The sequence below is a fragment of the Berghia stephanieae genome, chromosome 2 (genome assembly GCF_034508935.2).
Source record: "Berghia stephanieae isolate SIO BIC M18660-M18661 chromosome 2, UCSD_Bste_1.3, whole genome shotgun sequence".
NCBI lineage: Eukaryota > Metazoa > Mollusca > Gastropoda > Nudibranchia > Aeolidiidae > Berghia > Berghia stephanieae.
The window spans coordinates 113,542,081-113,562,097 of record NC_088361.1 but is presented as its reverse complement, the minus strand read 5'-3'; the positions used below and the strand labels follow the sequence as shown (position 1 = coordinate 113,562,097).

The following is a 20,017-nucleotide window of genomic DNA, read 5'->3' as shown; positions in this document are numbered from 1 at the left end:
AAAACAAGAAAGATAAAGAATGGTTTTCCACAAGGATCAGCCAATGCACCCACATTGTTTGAGCAGCTGGGTGACAAAGAAAGAGAAGAGTAATATTAGTTTTCTGAGGTTATCTGATCAGAGAGATGAATGGCGTACCATGATCACCGATGTCTGGCACAGACTTGGTACTTGAAGAAGAAGTTTATTATTATTATTATTATTATTATTATTATTATTATTATTATTATTATTATTATTATTATTATTATTATTATTATTACCTATTATTATTATTATTATTATTATTATTATTATTATTATTATTATTATTATTATTATTATTATTATTATTATTATTATTATTCGTCGGTTCAATTGATGTTTCCTTATTCATAAGTTCCTAATTCTGACCAGGCCTTTGAAATATCTGTTCGTGCTCTTTGATTATTTTTTGTCAATATTTTTTGTTTTCTAGAAAAAATGCAAAGTCAGTTCAGTAGAGGCGCAAAACAGTTTTGTAGTTTTGTGTGGTAAAGGTGGGGTTGACCTTCGCCTTCGCTATGTAACGTCAATTCCTGTTTCTGATTGGCCCATCATCACCACATCAAAGGTCACAATGGCGGCCGGGTGACGGAGGTGTCTCACTGTGAAGCATGATATTGTGACAGCTTTCTTCTTAGTTTTGTGTGTAAATAATAATTTAAGGTCTTCTTAATTTACTACTCACTTCCAAGAATGGAGGAAGATGACATGTACGAGTCGCTTGATGACTCAAGCTCTACGGCGACTCACATGTTGGCTGGATCTGCTGCTGGTATTATGGAGCACACGCTAATGTACCCTATCGACTGTGTCAAGGTAAAGTTGAGAAAATTGCTTATTGCTTACAATTGTATTACTTGGCTTTAGAGTAAACGAGCACGAAGATTAAATGCCCCAATAATTGCATAAATAAAGGGTGTCTGCATAAATCCCTATGGCTTATGTGAGAACCTCGCGATCCCTATGAAACTTATATCTGATACTTTGTGCACACTACACACCTCGATAGAACCAAAAAAGCACATGTGTGTGCCGTGATACTCCAAATTCAAATCGCTACGGTAGTCTCAAGAACTTAACATTTATTATCTTCTATTTCAACAGGTATATTTCAAAGACAAACCTTTCGGTTTACGTAGGTAGCGTCACTTACCAAGGACCTTGGCAATTGACAAATCGTCAAGGACCGTGTCAGTTCATCATGTGTACAACTGACGTTGTAGTTGTAATTAGTTAGTCTCTCTCTCTCTCTCTCTCTTTCTCTCTCTCTCTCTCTCTCTTTCTCTCTCTCTTCTCTCTCTCTCTCTCTCTCTCTCTCTCTCTCTCTCTCTCTCTTTCTTCTGTCATTGTTGTTATTGATATTATTAGGCTTTGCTTATTTCCAACCGGTGTTGAGGATAGTAACATTTGCCTATTCCCAACCGGTTTTGAGGTTAGTAAAATTTGCCTATTCCTAACCGGAACCGGTGTTGGGGATAGTAAAATTTTGCCTATTCCCAACCTGTGTTGGCAATGTATCTAACCCAAGAAGTGACACAAGGCCGTAAATCTGCAGGTTCCCTCTGTGGTGGCCCATTTTCAAATGGCTAAAAAGTAGAACATTTTATATTTTACACTGATAGAACTACGAAAAACAGAAAATAGGCTAGTTTTGGAAAGGATGCATCATCGATGCCCGCTTGTCATTTTTTTATTCCATTTGGTTTTGAAATTCTTTGGAAAGTGATGCCTAGACACCACAAACTTGAAATGATGGGTCAAGAATTGAATTTTCAGTGTCTTTATGAAAATTTTCAATGATTTTAGCCTAGCCAGTAATTTTCTTTTCTCCTTTTTTTTCCATTGATAGGCGAAGCCGAATCAGATTGTGATGGGGGTTGGGTGTGTGGAGGAGGAAGGTCAATTCACGCATTGTGGTGCCACCCAAAGTGACTGATGTTGTTGCACAAAACGTTTTACGTGAATAGTTCCTTATTTTGACGATGTGCAGTATATTTTCCTTTAAATCAAAGGAAATCCTACTTTTGTCTTTAATCTCTCGGGCATTATTTATACCTGGCAGGGATTTGCCACTTCGTTCTGTTTGTGTTTTTTGCTGAATCCGAAAATGTCAGTAATTTTTGTTTGATATGCTTTTAACTCGTCTTCGAATTTGTAAAAAGACTTATAAAAATGTAGACTTAACCTTTCCATGATTGACAAGAATGAACGATGGGAAGAAAGTGATGGGATTCGAGATTCGTGTGGGCCCAAATCGAGGCTTGACTGAAATCACGCATGCAGTCGAAGAGTTCCAATTTGACTCCTTGGCAGTTGATGAACCGTCAACTACCAAGGACTCACTCATTGGCAATCGACACTTCCCAGTTTTAAGTAAATCTTTTTGGGGAGGATTTCCGTCGTTTCATAGCACTTTTATTAGTTTACTTAATCTTTTAGCCATTATGGACCTTGAGCTAGTTGGAATATCCAATAAATATTACTATTACTATTTATTAATAAGTTTGTTTCATTTTTATAAGTGGTGTGATTTTTCCAATTCAATAACAATTTGCTGAGTTGGTTGTTGTTTAAGACTCCCGGCAGACGCCATTATTACTTACTGTGTTTCCTATCAGTTTCGATTTTGCAAGTGATGGCGAATATTAAGTTGCTATATTTGTAAATACAAGAAAAAAGAAATAATTTTGAAAGAAAAAAACTTACTTAAATACTTGTTAAGTATATTTGCATGGTGATGTTTCTGTCCTTGCAAATCTTTTTATAATATGTAGATATCACAAACAGCAACTGTATTAGCTTTGTGAATTGACCAAACATCAAAGAATTCAATCACTCCTGTTTTATTTCACAAGAATATTATCACTCATACATTTATTCATTCATAAAACCAGAGGCGTTTTAATACTGGTAGAGGAATCTTTTATTTAAATTGACGTAATGAACACCTTAAAAAATTGGAATGAAATGTGTTGCACATATTTTGTTGTCCTACCATATATAATACCAGACTTTCAATTCGAAAAAGTAGAGAAAAATCCTAAAAACTGCCATCATAATAGGCTAAAGGAGCCCCACGTCTTCACACTTTAATATATAGGATAACCCAATTTGGAAATTTTGCGAAATTGATGATAGTTTATTGATAAACATCATGAAACCAAAAATTATGTCTTTTAAAAAAATTGTTTTTTATAAGATCCCTTAAAATATTTGGGGGGAGGGGGGTATAAGGACAGTTTGCCAGTCATCCCAATTGTCACATAGCATATCACATCATGATTTCCTAGCTATTGGTGGAAACTATTTATTTGAACCTCACAAGAGATCTTCAATGAAGGCTAATGTAAATGTTACTTTTCCTAAGATGAAAATGGCTGTCTGCATTTATCGCCAAATGAATAATGGGAACAAGTATGATGGGTATAACATAGTTGAGCATTTGGAGTTGCATAATATTTCAAATCATGACCAAGGTTACTCATGGCACTTAATTTTATTTTGATTTGTGTATCATGAAATAGACACTGACAACAGAAAAACACATTTTTTTCCCCTCAAAATTTTTATAAATGGAAGTATCAATATTGTATTGTTATCGGAGCTTAAATTTGTTATGACACCTCCTGTGTTCCATTTTTATTGACATTGAGAATCCCTTTGAACAATATTAATAGAACATCCAACTCATTCATCAATGTTTATGTAGTCAAAAAGAACAACTTTAAAACACCAAAACTCCCCATCTTATTGTTTGTTTAGATTAGCCAGGCATCATGGGTACAAAGCTTTGAGCAATTACTTATTTAAATATGTCAATTTATCTATGTCAATTCTTTCATGTGTTCTCTTACAGACCAGAATGCAAATTCTTGTACCAGACCCAAAAGCAGATTATAGAAATGTTGTTGATGCCCTAAATACTATAGTTCGCACAGAAGGTATCAGGAAAACTCTGAGAGGATTTTCTGCAATGGTCACTGGAGCTGGTCCAGCTCATGCCTTGTATTTTGCTTGTTATGAAAAGGTCAAGAAAGTTTTGAGTGGTGGAAAGAACGGGAACCATCTAGCAAATGGTAAGCTCACGTGGAAATAAAGGTTTCTTTACAAGTTAATGAAGAATAATGTTTCATTTGTTTATCAGATGATTATTTACTCATATATTTTCTCAGTGCCATTTTAATGATCATTGGTTGGATTATATGAAACACTTTGAATACAACTGTTGATGAGCATTAATATGGATTTCTTCTTTGCTTTCATGTTGGAGGATTAGATTTCAGATTTGCAGATAGGCTTTCATGATGACTTGAAAATATTTGAGTATACAGTTTGGCCAATTCTCTTCAGTTCTCTTTTGTAGTTTGGAAATATTTCAGTCTCACAAGTTTTAGATTAAATATGACTGTACAAATCTCTATACTTATTCATTCAGGTAATGGCGTATATTGACTTTTCTTGAGGATTTAAGATTTGCATCAGATATTTTTTAAAAAGTTGTAAAGACTATCAACCTATGTTCAAACCCAATTTACTATCCTAACTCACTTCTAAAATCATCACAGGAAAAAGACCTTTTTTCTTTTGCCCATACAATTTCACTTTTTTGGGTTTTTTTTTTTTTTCATCATTAAGTCACAGTTTACATTTATTTTTCTTCCATTTCTCTTCCCCCCCCCCCCCCCCCCCCCCCCCCCCCTCATACAGGAGCAGCAGGATGTACTGCCACATTACTGCATGATGCCATCATGAACCCTGCAGACGGTAAGATTTTACAAAACTGATTATTATTTTGTTTTTTTTTAAATATTGTGTGTGCTTGAGATTTTTCTGTTATAGGGCACAGTAGTCACCTTTTAATAATCCACCTCTTGGGTGACAATATTACTAGGTTATCATCATCAGCTAGAGTGGTTCGTTAGTTGAACTCATTGATTGGGGCATTGCTAAATTAAAGTGACAGGAAAACAGTTAAGTTTTGCCCAATAATTTCTGATTTTCCAGCCTTGCCAAGTCTTTAAAAAATTTAAGAATCACTCTGTTTCTGTTTTAAAACAATTTTAAAAAGTCCTATTTCATTTTTTATTTTTTTGACCTGCTGATTTTGACTACACCCCCTCCCATTGCCAAATTGGCCATTTGATAGTCATAGTTGATCACGTGTAACAATTGATGGTTCAAGCGTTACAAAGCATTAGCCCATCAGAATATACCATGCCATTTAGTCTGTTCCATCCCCTTGATTATTTAGTTCTGATCAAAGAAATTGCTTGGCAAACATTCCATAATTCAATAGCTACCTTTATTACATGCCATATAGACTAATAGGCCAGTCTCACAGTTAGTGAGTTTTTATCATTTATCACAATATTTTGACATACTGATGAAGGAATTTTATCACAACACCTGACAACATTGAGAATTGTTATCAATCGCCTTGGTTTTTGGTGTGAGTGATGCTCAGGATCTGTGGGGTTGATTGCTTTATGTGATATGCAAATACTTAAGTTGACTAAATGTTGTCATTTATTGGTCGATGACAAGGGCAAAATAGTTTGCAGAAAATCGGTTTGTTAATTCCACTTGCAAGATTTGTGATCTTACTGTAAATATTGTGATGTGTGTCCATGAACCAAATTTCATTTCACACGTACTTTACTGCGAAACATTTATTGGATTTGTTACTTGTTTCTTTTCTCTCTCTCTCTCTCTCTCTCTCTCTCTCTCTCTCTCTCTCTCTCTCTCTCTCTCTCTCTCTCTGTCTATGTCTCTCTCTCTCTCTCTATCTCTCTCTCTCTCTCTGTGTTATTTTTTCTTCTCTTGGCTTGTGTAATAAATATGTACAAAGTTGATCTACAGTGTTTGAAATAATGTTTTTGATATCACCACCACTGATTTATATAACTTTGTTTTTATTTCAGTTGTGAAACAGCGTATGCAGATGTACGGCAGCCCATACAAGTCAACTTTCAGTTGTTGTCAGCATATAGTACGCAAAGAGGGATTGGTAGCTTTCTACAGAAGCTATACAACCCAACTCACCATGAATGTTCCGTTTCAATCAGTCCAGTTTATGACCTATGAATTTATGCAAGACCTTATAAACCAAAATAGAAATTACAATCCCAAGTCACACATCATTGCTGGGGCAGTCGCTGGTGCTGTGGCTGCCAGTGTGACAATGCCTCTAGATGTTTGCAAAACCTTGCTCAACACTCAGGAATACTGTGCTCGTAATCAATTGACTTACATAAATGGCATGATCTCAGCATTTCGGACTGTGTATGCATTTCGTGGAACGTATGGTTTTTTTCGAGGATTAACAGCACGTGTTATATACCAGATGCCATCGACAGCTATTTCATGGTCTGTGTATGAATTCTTCAAATATTTTATTTCCAAATCCCAAGCTCCTAAGGATGACCGATACCTTTCTACAGTCCACATTGCTGCTGCTACCCAAGGTGAATTGTTGAGAGTATAGTGTAATGTAAGTTATAAAAGGTAAAATGTAATGACGATATTGTCAGTAACTGATTTGATTTAATCAGTGTTGTAATTTGATATGATATAGTCCTGCAGTGTTGCCTTAATTCACGACGTTTTTCTTAAGAATTTATATATTTAATCATAATTTAATTAATAATTTATATTACAAGAATGGAGTATTTCTCATAATTTTAGATTTTTTTTTGTTTTTTTTTTTTGGTTATGATGATAGATTATTATTATATCGATTGACTATCACTATGGTCTCCATTTATAAGTCAAGTATTCCAGATACAAGAATGATCTGGCTATAAGCATGTTCAGAGCGAAACAAAAATTTTACAGTATAAATTTACTCCTCTATCAGTGAGCTCATCGAATAGGACTCCGCTTTTAAGCACACTCAATTTTCAGCTTATTACTTAATTTTACAGAAATGAAAAAGAGGAAAACATAATTTATTTTTTATATATAAAAGATTGACAATCAAAATTAACAGATACCACCAAAGTGCTCTGTGAGTGACATATATGGTTCACATCTCACTATTCCGTCAATACTTCCCTTGCACAAAATAATTGGCACCACAGTGATGAAATGGATAGTGCACATCCGTGATAAATCTCAAGTGATAACAATAGAACAATAGACGTAAACCTGTGGTATGGGGAAGGGGGGGGGGGGGGGGGGGTTGATTGAGGGGCTGGAGTTAAGAACTGGCACTCTGTTAACTTATTGTGACATGGACACACCAACAGCCTCAGAGTAAACAATTAAAACCACTAGACTTTAACTTCAACTCAGTGGTCAAGACCTGAGTTGAATTAAGTTCATCGAAATAGAGATGTCATAATACAGTGCATCCAGTCAAAAGTCAAATAAGCAACATTACCAAACTTCTTTACCCTTCATCCCACACCTACGGCGTAATGCTGTCGCATATTGTGGCAGAAGACAAACATTTCTTTTACTGTCAAAATAATCTTGAATAAAAGGAGAAGAAAGTTTTAAAATCTAAAACATGACAGCTCCAAGCCTACCACCCAATGTATACCATTATGTTTACATTTGGAAATTTCTATTTGTCATGGCACGCTGTTTGGAATGCAAGTCAGGGTGCATGAATACAAGCTACCACAGAGTCAGTGAAATGACCGCGCATTTGAACAAAACAAGGAGTAGTCCCACTTTCCATTTACTTTCCCATGTTAAATATTGAGTCATCAATAAAATCATACTACTACTTGTCTCATGTTTCTTTCAATTTTATATCACAATATACAATATAAGATACCTTAAAGTTTATAGGGAATGAGATTAGTGGAAGAGTAGCGTCCCTTGATTGGAAGTCACGAGCGGAAAAGTTATTAGAGAGAGAATGTCATGTTGGTTGTGCGGCATGAGACAGTTCACCGAAAGTGAGGACGAGAGAGACGCATGCGCAAAACCATTTTGACGTTCTCTCTGTAAGGTGACGTCCAATCAAGGGACGCTACTCTTCCGCTAATCTCATTCCCTATTTCAATATCAGGAAGCGAAAAGAAAAATCATGAACGTCATCGTAGCTAAGGGTACTGACAGAGCAGTCGGATAGTGAGGATGAAGCCCCACACAAACCTCCTCCTAAAGTATCACGTAACTGTATTTTAAACAATTTGTAATGAATACATTTGGAGATAAAAAAATAGAGTGAGTTGATGTGACTCATATATAAGGGAACAACACAAACAAACAACGTTTCGGCCCTTGGCCTTCGTCAGGAGACAGTAAACACAAACACAAATATGTAAATTTACAAAATATCACATTTTGTCAAATGTGGAAATAAAGTTAATGTGAGGAAAGGGCGTCGAGTGAGTGTGGATGCAAGAAGTGGCGCGAGATAAGGAGAGAGAGAGGGGGGGGGGAGAGAGAGAAAGAATGAGAGAGAGAGAGAGAGGGAATGGAGAGGATATGTATATGTTTGTGTATGTGTGTCTGTGTGCGTATGTCTGTGTATGTGTATATATAGTAAAAGTAACTACAAAAAGGTCTTTAAAATGGGGATGGGGGTGAGAGAGCGATTAAATGAATACATTTGTATGTCTTGTCTTTAAAATTGATTTTCTCACTTACAATTTTTTTGACGCTCCCCCTCCCCGTTCAAATGTAAATTACTTGGGCATTGATTAAGATAATCACAAAATTCAAATTCAGAAATGGTGTCTCTATTCAAATTAGGTATACCAAACTACTGCTGTTCAGCAAGTGAATGTTTCTTCACAAATCATCAAAAAACGAGGTCTCTGGGTCGGGTTCCTGACCTCCCATAGTGGGCATGGAGGTACTTACTGTGTCTTCTACCCCCCTATATCTGTTTTCCAACTTGTCTTTGTTTTGGAATTTAGATTACTTGGTTTCATCCTGGCCCTGGCCGGATGCCTTTGCTGAGTGGGAAACAGTCAATGTCTAGTTAGTTTTGGGAGATTATATTTTTTCTCCTTGTACATTGTAAATCATCTCTGTTTATGCACTGTATTATGCTTTGTTTACATATTATTTTATTATATATGATTTGTAAACATTTGAGTGTATTCCTCTTAGTGGGGATCTGTGCTTGTGTCTGGCAGAGACTTTTAGATGATCTCAAACTAAGTACTTTGATAGTGTGCTCTTGGAATCTACGTCTGTTTCCTATTTGAACCAATTCCCCTTTGTCTTCCCTTTTCTTCGGTATTTTAATTGTAATTCTAGAACTTTTTACTTTCCCATTTTCTTCCTTTTCCTGACGCTGATATGACCTAAATGCATTGCAAGAGCCGTGAAGCCCTTAAAAACAAACAAAAACAATAACGAGGTCTCTTTGAACAGTCCCTCTTTCTCTGGAATTTAAGTTATTGGTGAAAAACTTATACCATTAAAATCAGCAGCCTTTGAATACATTATGATATCCCAAATTGGGCCTGCTCGCTTGTTTCAACACATAGCGCCATCTATGTAAAAAAAGCCCGTTTTTTTTCTTCCTCTGTACATGATTTGTGTTTTTCACAAATCATGAAAAACATTGGGCCTATTAGAACAGTCTCTCTCTGTCTTGAAAAGTTATTGGTGAAAAACTTATGTCATTAAAATCAGCAGCCTTTGAAGATTACAGTATCAAAAATTGGGCCTGCTAGTTTGTTTCAGCACAAAGCGCCATCTACTTAAACAAAGTCTTTTTTTTTTCTTCTTTCCCTTAACAAGAGTTATTTTTCTTCAAAAAATCATCCCAAAAAAATGAAACTTTTAAAACCCATAACTTTTATTTATTTTCCGATTTTGATAAATAGTGTTATTTTCCATGGTTTGGGAAGTCACATGTGGATTTTAATTTTTGCTGTTTGTGTAATGAGATTTTAGCCTGTGACACCTATTCAAATATTTAATAATATATTGGATTCAAATTTTCAAAATTTTCCGACATCCAACAGGTTTTTCTAGATCACCTCAAATATTCAACAGTTAATTCCACAACCTAAAATTTAGAAAAGCCTTGTTATAAAAGTATAACAACTTCAAACCTACAAATCATTTGGGGTAGTGTACATGCAGTGTACATGCAATAAGTGGTGTTATACACATTATGTGCTCAAGACAGATCCTAAATGACCCCAGAATTGGACTGAAATGTAATTCCACAACCCTTAAATTGCCCATTATTAAATTTGGGTCAAAGAGATATTTTTACACCTTTATCATTTTAATAAATCCCTGCACCTATACAATTTCAGTTAATTTTAGAAGAAATATACGATTTATACTCCTTTTTCTTTTTAATACTGTTTGGCAATTATTGGAACAATTGAAAACAAAACAACAAAATATGATGACATCCAAGAGGTCCAAACCTTAATGGAAATACAGAAGTTTATAGATAATAATGGTATTAAGAATCTCAAAATGTTTCAACGATGCACTTCACACCTTGTGCCTTGTAAGAATGTTATCATTATTCTGCAAGCTCTATTTGCACAGCAGTCATGAGATTTGGTTTCTTTTGTCATTGGTGCTCACAAGAATATATCATCTGTCTATTGTATTGTCATCTTCTGTTTAACTAAATGACCTAAAAGGTTACAGTACAGTTCTTTAAAATTCCTAAATATATATAATGAATTAAAAAGATTTAAGTTTTGTTGTCAATTTGTTTTGTTTGATATTATACTTCGATCATGAACACTTTGCCTCTCTTCTCTTTTCATTTTTGCAGTGACGAAGAAAGCCAAAGATGATAATGAATAATGTGCCTGCAGGAAAAAAAGTTGAGTAGAAAATCAAGGGCAAGGGATATGCATGAGGAAATTGTGATGTCCTACTCGTGCATGGCAATAAATAGCTGATGGCAAGCACACCTTTTCTTCAGAGAAATCATTTCTAAGTCCCCCTCATGTCTACAGTCTACAGTTTTAGACTCTATGAGGGGTCTGGATGGTTGATTCTTTCAGATTCACTGTTTGAGTTTGTGTGTATGTGTGCGAGATACCTTGTGATTGGCTTTTTAATCCCTATTCTGTGATATGAAATGTTGATATATTGAGAGAAAAAAAAATTTAATGAAGGTTGGAAATATAACTTGTCACATTTATTTTAAACTTCGTCACCAGAGTTCACATCATGTTCAGTTCCTTTTCTGTTTGTCATTCACATAATATGCATAGTTCATGTTGACAGTAATGGTATAAAAGTGTAAGTGTAAGAGTTGGTGAAGTGAAGATGATTGATTATGGGATTGTTTGTCTAGTTTAAATTGTTGTGTATGAACAGAAAGGGATGGGTAAGAGTAACAGATGAACGATTATTATAATATTTTTTTTATAATTAGACGTACCTTAAGTAACGGCATTTTGATGTTGCATTCCTTAATGCTTGTGTTTATATCACCATAGTGCATATATGGTATGTGGGCATTCATTTGTTAGATTGTAGCAAAGGAGTCGAGTTAAATTGAGTATTATTGTTTTCTCCATTAGGAGAAACTTTTGATAAACTTTCCATTTGGAATTCTTGTCAAGCTTTTCATAAACAAGATCAGCTGGTCTGGTCTGGAATTTTATTGTTTAGTACAATATTGATATTGAAGTAAAATAATTGATCAATTATTGAAATGAGGTACGAAACTTCAATTACAGTTTTTTTCCCAATAGAAAACGTATCTTTTTTAAAGGAATCTCCATGGTTTTATTGAAATTGAATCCAAATGTCATGTCATTGACATGATCTATGGATTGTATTCTAATATTGCCGTTTTGTATGAAACTGGCCTGTTGTTTTAATGAAATGTCGTCATGATTGTCTTTTACAATCCCATAGAGTATGAGTTTGTACCATGTGATCACTGCTGGAAAGTGACGTTAATTGTGTCGATTATTTACTTGCTGATTTTCCATTGACATTCATTTCTATGAACATAAGGTGATCTTGTTTTTCCACAAATTAGCCATATTTCATTGTAATTGTCTGGCTCCCATTGTTACCCTGTTAAAACCTTTGGCTCCCTGACTTGGGCTTGATATATTTACATTTCCTTTCTCCCTTTTAAAATTATTTTTTTTAAAACTCACTGTTGTAACATCACTTTCGTTTATGTCTGTAATGTAGACATTTATTTGATTTTATCACCAGAATCAATTATTGTCTATACAGCAAACAGTTAAAGTCACTTTGACTTTTCTCATTCACATATTAATATTTTGCTCTACTACTAGTGTCAATAATTTCATTGATATGTGGTGACTTGTTCAGAGAGGTCTATAATCATATCTACTGCCATGTAAAATTTTGATGAGAATTTTACGTAATGAATACCGTGATAAAAATTGATTGCCTATTGTTAGTCTCATTGAGATGTTGAAAATTTCACTGTCAGAAAATTAAAAATAACACAATACCAGTTTCAAAAACTATAATTACTAATTGTGATTCATTCCCTTCATAGGCTATCGTGTAAAAAATTTGCTTTGAAGTCAAAATGGTCATAACATTTATAATTAGATTTGAGCAGGCTACATTAATTCGCATCATTGAGCTGATTGTGATTCATTCCCTTCATAGGCTATCGTGTAAAAAATTTGCTTTGAAGTAAAAATGGACATAACATTTATAATTAGATTTGAGCAGGCTACATTAATTTGCATCATTAAGACGTAATGGCCTGTTTTTATCTTCTTGTTCAGACCAAAATAATACCTGATTGAAATTGTGAGGCACAAAACATAGCATCAGTAAATTGTTCATTGAATTCACCCTTATGCCCAATTGCACTTGAAAAAAAAAAACGGGATGGAGTTGTTTTTCACCAGGATTATCAAACAACAAAACAAATATTTACTCATGACTTCAGATTTTATCCCAATCTTGATTGGTCCGGCATTGGTTAATTATAAAACAGGATAGAATTGTCTTTGGCTTATTAAATCATCTCTAGACAAACAAAAGAAACAAAGCCATCCAACTATTTGCCAATATAAGTTCTTCACTTAAAACTTTCATTTGAAAACAGATGATTTTGTGTCTCTCATAGTTTATTTAATTATTTTTTTCTCCCCCCTTCCACTTTTTTTTTTTTGGAAATGTTTCACACAAGACCTGGAGCCAAAGTTCATTTCTCCCTTTTCTGAAATATCGGACGAGCCAGTGAGTTCAACTGCGGTTAAATTGTTTTAATATTTTTTTAATACCTTCGTACAAAATATATAATGCTGATGAGCGAAAAATTTTAGATTTGAAGAGGAGAGAGAGAGAGACTGGCTGACAGAGAGAGAGAGAGAGAGAGAGACTGACTGACAGAGAGAGAGAGAGAGTAGTGGAACAGAGCAGTGTGTAGTTTGCGTATGTGATTTTATAATAAATACATAATTTATAACATGGTCTGACAGCTTGGCTAGGCCACTCTGACTGTTGAGCTGCAACATTGTCAATGTCTTATTTGCTTCATATTAACGACTGTAGTCCACCTAGTATTGTCCCCCTGTGTCTATTTTTTAATTCTTGGGTTCTTGTTTTCAGTTTTTATATTATGTATTTTTGCTCCTATACCAGTATCTTGAGTGTGGGAACAGTATGTGCGAAAGATACTATGTCGAACTTAAAACACAAATGATAATGCCACTCCCATCACTTTCAAGATTTGGATAATGCTACCATACTTACCACATTAAAAACAAAATTTCAGTCGTAAACTTTTACATCAAATATTGAACGTTTAAGATGATCTACTCACTTATCAAAATATCTGAGTTGGCAAAGAAATTTTTGATCTGAGACTTTTTTTTAAAAACAGGTTTAAAGTCATTTTAAATGAGTAATATTTTATGCAGAAATTATTCTGTATTCAAACATCCCCCCCTCCCAAAAATTTTTTTTTTTAAATTACATGTTTTATCAATGTATTGCAGAATTGTCTCTGGCACGGCTCTGTTGGGCAACTGTCGTATTCCTTGGCATTATATTTGAGTTTTAAGTGAGAGTAAAATTGTATGTTATGCCTCCAGTTGGACGATCATAACTTGTGTAACATTATGGCTAATGGCAGTCCCTTGAGGTCAGTGGACAGGATAGACATGGCCATAAAAGTTGATCATTTTTTTAAAAAGGCTTAAAAAGTAATAATTTATTAATGTCATCAATAAGAAAATTAAAAGAGGGGAAATAAAAAGAAAAAGAACATTTAATCAACACGATTCTCTTAGTGTTGGTAGAATATGACATAAATTTGATTATTGAGTTCTTGAGCTAAATAAGTTCGGGCATTGAAAATACCAAAAGAACTATCTGACAGCTCCTCTATTACTGAATTGACTTTTATCCGAATCTGGCCATGAATGCCTAATGTGAACATCAATGTCTTATTTTGTGTTTGAAATGTTAAAATTGTCTATTGCATGACCCATTGTCATGATATGAAATATGCAATGTATAAAGCTATATGTTGCTCTTTCTTCTTTTTCTTTTTTTTTTCTTTTTCTTCTTCTTCTTCTTCTTCTTCTTCTTCTTCTTCTTCTTCTTCTTCTTCTTCTTCTTCTTCTTCTTCTTCTTCTTCTTCTTCTTCTTCTTCTTCTTTTTCTTTTTCTTCTTCTTCTTCTTCTTCTTCTTCTTCTTCTTCTTCTTCTTCTTCTTCTTCTTCTTCTTCTTCTTCTTCTTCTTCTTCTTCTTCTTCTTCTTCTTCTTCTTCTTCTTCTTTTTTTTCTTCTTCTTCTTCTTCTTCCCTAATTATTATTATTATTATTATTATTATTGTTTTTTAAATTTTATTTTTAATTACAAAATTGTTGTTATTGTTTTTATTTTCAGTTGATTTTACGTCTTAGTCAGGGTTTAGACAGTTAATTGTCGATCAACACCAATTGCTCAAGGCAATTTTTTTGTTGTTGAAAATATTAATTGCCTGAGTCAAGACTGGGTGAATGAGTCCGTATGATGAGTAGGGGTTCATTTTGTCCCATGTTTTTTTAAAAGGCATGCATTAGGCACGTCACCCCTTGCCAGTTTCAAATGGGCATTCAGTTAGTTATCTAGTTATTACCACATAATTCATATTTGTTTTGAAATTCATGAAATATTTTTTTATTTATTTTATTTGACATTTTTTGTTTTATTTTGGTTCATTTGTTGTTTTTTTTTTTTTTTTTGTTATTTAATTAATTAAAAAAAAATTTTTTTTTTTTGTAATATTTTTTTGGGTCCTTTGTGCCCCTTTTATTTATGCAAAGATTAGTGAAAATTGTTTGTCAAGATATCGGGCAACAAAGATTTCATACTCCAAAACATTGGGAGGACTTGTCAAATGAAGAACATTTACAAGTTTCTGTATATATATAGTGATAAAGTCGAGGGTTATTTTAGAAATTGAAATTGCTGCTCATGTTATCTTCAGATGTTTCAATAAAGTAGTATTTAAGATGGATTGATTTCCCCTCAGATGGATTTTTTTTTTGCATTTGAATGACGATTAAATGAGAACAAAATTAACAACTTTAAAAACAATCCATTTCATTTTCGGATTTACAATAAACCACAAATATATTCTTTTAATTCTGGGGTCATTACCCCATTTTTAGGATTATATATTCATGAGTATTTTTTTTTTCTTCTTTTTTACTTTGAAAAATTGCTTTCATTTTAATTTTACCATATTTATCTAGTTAAACAGGTGTAAGGGTTTTAAGGATGTATTGATTTTACCTAAGAGTTGTCAGATGAAGAACGTCTACAACCAAGTGTATAAAAGTATTTTAATTATTCCAGTCATGGAAAGAGCTGTAATCCATCTCCTGTCAACATTCCTCTTGATTCTTACTCCTATCCCATGCTTATGCTCTCTTGTTTTCATATGTGTGATATTGGCCATTATAGGAAAACATAGTATATCCACAGTTGATGTCTGGGTGGGGATCCTGACCTCTCATAGCGGGCAAGGGGGGGGGGGGGGGTCCATACTGTGTCCTTCTATCCCCCTATGTCTGTTTTCCAACATGCTTTCTGTCTTTGTCTTGGAATGAGATGACTTGGTTTTGTCCTGGCCCTGGCTGGGAGGGAAACAGTCAAATGCCTAGTTATTGTTTTGAGAGATGATATTTTTTTCCTTGTAAATCATCTCTCTTATGTATTATTATATTTGTTATTTTTAATGTATAATGTAAGCATCTGAGTGTATTCCTCTTTGTTGGATTTTGTGCTTGTGTCCGGATGAGACTTATAGGTGATCTCAAGCTAAGTACATTGGTTGTAAGCTCTTGGAATCTACATTTGATCCCTATTTGTTCCCAGTTCCCCTTTGTCTTCCTTTCTCTTGGGTGCTTTAATTGTAATTCTAGAACTTTTTACGATCCCTTTTTCTTCCTTTTTGCTGGCGCTGATATAACCTAAATGTGTTGCAAACGCCGTAAAACCCTTCAAAACAAACACGGTTGATGTAGATTCTATCTTCTGTTGAATGGATGGTTGCGAATAACCAATATATATGCATGATGAATTGTTATGACACGGTGGGCTGCAAGGGATCCTTAGTTGGGAGGGAGACAGTCAAATGTATATTAATCTTTTTTTCTTTTATTTTTGAAAGATGGTTTGTTTGTTTTTTTCTCTTTAAGTCATCTCGCTGCTATCTGTTTTAATAATTATTACTTTTGAATAAATTGTAGTTTGTAAACATTTGATTTTATCCTTAATAGCTGGATCCTTTGCCTGTGCCGGGATGCGACTTTAACGTTAGGTCAAAATAGGCACATTGATGGATTGATCGTGGTGGATGCTTCTGATTCCTTTTTGAACAACCTGTCTCCTTTGCCTTGCTTTTCCTTTGGTGCTTTTAAGTGCAGAGCAATAACTTTTCCTCTATCATCTTCCTCTTTACTTGTGCTGAAATGACCCAATAGTGTCTCAAGCACAGTAAAACCCTTAAAAACGAAACAAGTAATTTTTCTACTTTCTCTCTCTGTATGACTAAAAATCACACAGCTTGCTTTTAACTCTCTCCTTACCACCTACAGCAAAATCGTCACATTTCTTGCAACACAATATACCGGTTTTTTTTTCATATTTAGAGTATTTTGTACATCACAATGATCTTTGTTTACTTAATAAGAACATAAAGTTGTTTTGTAGAAAGCTTGTTTGAGTTTTAACAATCCACTTTTCTACTGGGAAAGTCTGTCATTTTGGGAAAATACTGGAAATGATTGGTACGGAGAGAGATGAACCCATGAATACTTTCTGCTGCTCCTGCGTTCCTTTTCAAGTGGTGTTCATTCAGTCCTCGTCCTGGAATTGGAAGACTTATGATATTTTTGATTTTTATTCTTAGGCCTTGACTTCAATGTCATGAAATATTTTCACATTTCAATTGCATTTTGTAACCCATTAAATCCCTCAAATCGTATTGCTACATATATTGGGCAGCTCAATTTTAGGTAGAACTCTATATTATATATATCTTTTTTCTTTTTTCTTTTAAAAAAAATTAATTTATTATTATTATATTTTTTATTTGCCTTTGTCCAAATGTTAGTATATTAGAGACATATACAACGCTGCATAAAAATACCTCTTTCAAACATTATTAATCTCTCTCGTTCCTTCTTTCCTACTCCCCCCTCCCTCCTTTCCCATCCTTTCCTTCTCATCTTTTTAAAATGTCATTTGATTTGTCGACTTGTGATAATCTTATGTGCTTTTTTTTTTAATATGCACATATTGTAATGAGATCATAATCTGAGATAGTGAAAGTTAGAATCATACTGAATACATTACAGAGGGAAAGAAAATGACTAAACCACAGTTGAAATGTAATTTGCTCTATTATCTACTGGAAAAGACCATTTTCTCTTAAACTTAATCCTCAATATTTTTTCTTTACTTTCTGAAAACAAAAGGTCTATCTTACCTGATTCATTTATTATATTCATATTACTGCGTATGAAGTTTTGAATTATGTATGAATTTTCCAAAGTGCCTTAGACCTTTACATGTAACAGAAATCATATCTAGAGCCTCCTGCTATTATTTCTAATATTACAATTCTTACTTGTCAAGATTACGTGCTATGACTAAGTCACTTGCTGTCTTCAAGGAATCCTTTCTTTCTCTTATTACATTGCCTCCCTTCGTGATAAATTAAATAACATGTAAAATGGTATGGCTACTGGTAATGGGAACAAGTTTTAATACTAAAATACAAGAAATTGTTCGAAATTGATTATAATTGATAATGTTTCAAATCTTTATGGTGAATATTACTATACACGATATTTAGTATGAGATACAATCCTTGAGATCATAATTTTGTGTACTTGAATATTTGCAAAGATACAATCATTGGTTTTTTAATATAAGCAGTCAACCGTGTAACTGGGTGGGGATCCTGACCTCCCATAGTGGGCAGGGAGGTACATGCTGTGTCTTCTATCCCCCCATACCGTTTTCCAATTGTTTCCTGTCATTGTCTTGGAGTGAGATTACTTGGTTTTGTCCTGACCCTGGGCGGAGTTCCTTGGCTGGGAGGGAAACAGTCGAATGTATAGTTATAGTTTTGGGAGATGATATTTTTTTCCTTGTAAATCATCTCTCTGTTATGCATTGTATTATGTTTAGTTTACATATTATATTATATGATTTGTATACATTTGAGTGTATTCCTCTTAGTTGGGACCTGTGCTTGTGTCTGGATGAGACTTTTAGGTGATCTCAAACTAAGTACTTTGACGGTGTTCTCTCGGAATCTACATCTGTTCCCTATTTGAACCAATTCCCCTTTGTCTCACCTTTTCTTTTGTGCTTTAATTGTAATTCTAGAACTTTTTACTATCCCATTTTCTTCCTTTTTACTGGCGCTGATATGACCTTAATGTGTTGCAAGCGCCGTAAAACCCTTAAAAACAAAAACAGAAACATCAACTGTGTAACTGCAAAATTTTTGTATAAGCAATAGGGATTCTAAATTTGACTCTTTGTTACAGCACGTGCTTATTGATATCTCTCTCTCCCCCATCTCCCCCCCCCCCCCCCCCCCCCACACACACACACTTTGCATTTGCTATTTATGATATAAGCACCAAAATAAAGCTATTTAGCAATAGACAGGAAAAATAAAAAAAGAAAACATTTTGGTTAAAAAATTTTCATTTAATAAGGAAACCATGAAAGAACGAAAAGTAGAAGCTCGTGCTTTAAGCTTTTTGAATGGTTAAGGAGTGTAACCAAATTGCATTCAATAGACACTGCAGCCCCACAATTGTAAAATTGAATACACAAAATTGCCAAACACTTCTTAGAGACACACTCATCCTAAACTAAATGTTGTTTGTAACACCACTTATCATAATAGGATCTCAAACAAAACATACACAACGAGCTTTAATATGGCGCAATATCCACTTAATTTGCTTGAAGGATTTTACTTATAATTTTTTCAATTAAGATTTGGTCGTTGAAAAGGAGCACACTAGGACTTTGTGATTGGAAATAGCATTCTATTTAATTCAAAGGATGAGAGCTAACTTGAAACCAATGGAAAACTTTATATGGCATTTTAATCATACCATCCAAAATGAGGGGACAGCGTAGCTCAACGATACGGTCTTTGCTTCGTACCCGAAAAGTATAGGGAATGAGATTAGCGTCCCTTGATTGGACGTCACCTTACAGAGAGAACGTCAATTTGGATTTGAAGTGTCTCAAGCTGCTTTCACCGGAAGCGAGGACGTGAGACGTATGCGCACAACCAACATGACGTTCTCTCTCTAATAACTTTTCCGTGGGTGACGTCCAATCAAGGGACACTACTCTTCCGCTAATCTCATTCCCTATATGTGCTGTGTGGCCTTGAGCAAGACACCTCGCCCTAGCTCAATTTGCGGTGATGCACTGCGGCTTAAGCCTTGGTAATTCCAGTCTTCCCTTGGAATAGACCCTCGATAACAATTTCCCCGATGGGATGAATAAAGGGATATCATTTTTTTTTTTAATTACAAAACTTTTTTTAATGGTGCAA

The 20,017-nt window shown here is 34.3% G+C and overlaps 1 protein-coding gene across 1 annotated transcript; it reads left to right on the top strand.

Moving 5' to 3' along the window:
• The first annotated feature begins 604 nt into the window (after positions 1 to 604).
• Positions 605 to 15,224, top strand: LOC144966295 (mitoferrin-2-like). The gene is made up of 5 exons (XM_078902513.1): positions 605 to 840; positions 3,881 to 4,100; positions 4,732 to 4,788; positions 5,946 to 6,514; positions 10,742 to 15,224. Exons 1-4 carry the CDS (start codon positions 718 to 720, stop codon positions 6,506 to 6,508), a joined length of 963 nt encoding a protein of 320 aa, XP_078758639.1. The 5' UTR covers positions 605 to 717; the 3' UTR covers positions 6,509 to 6,514; positions 10,742 to 15,224.
• Positions 15,225 to 20,017: the final 4,793 nt, after the last annotated feature.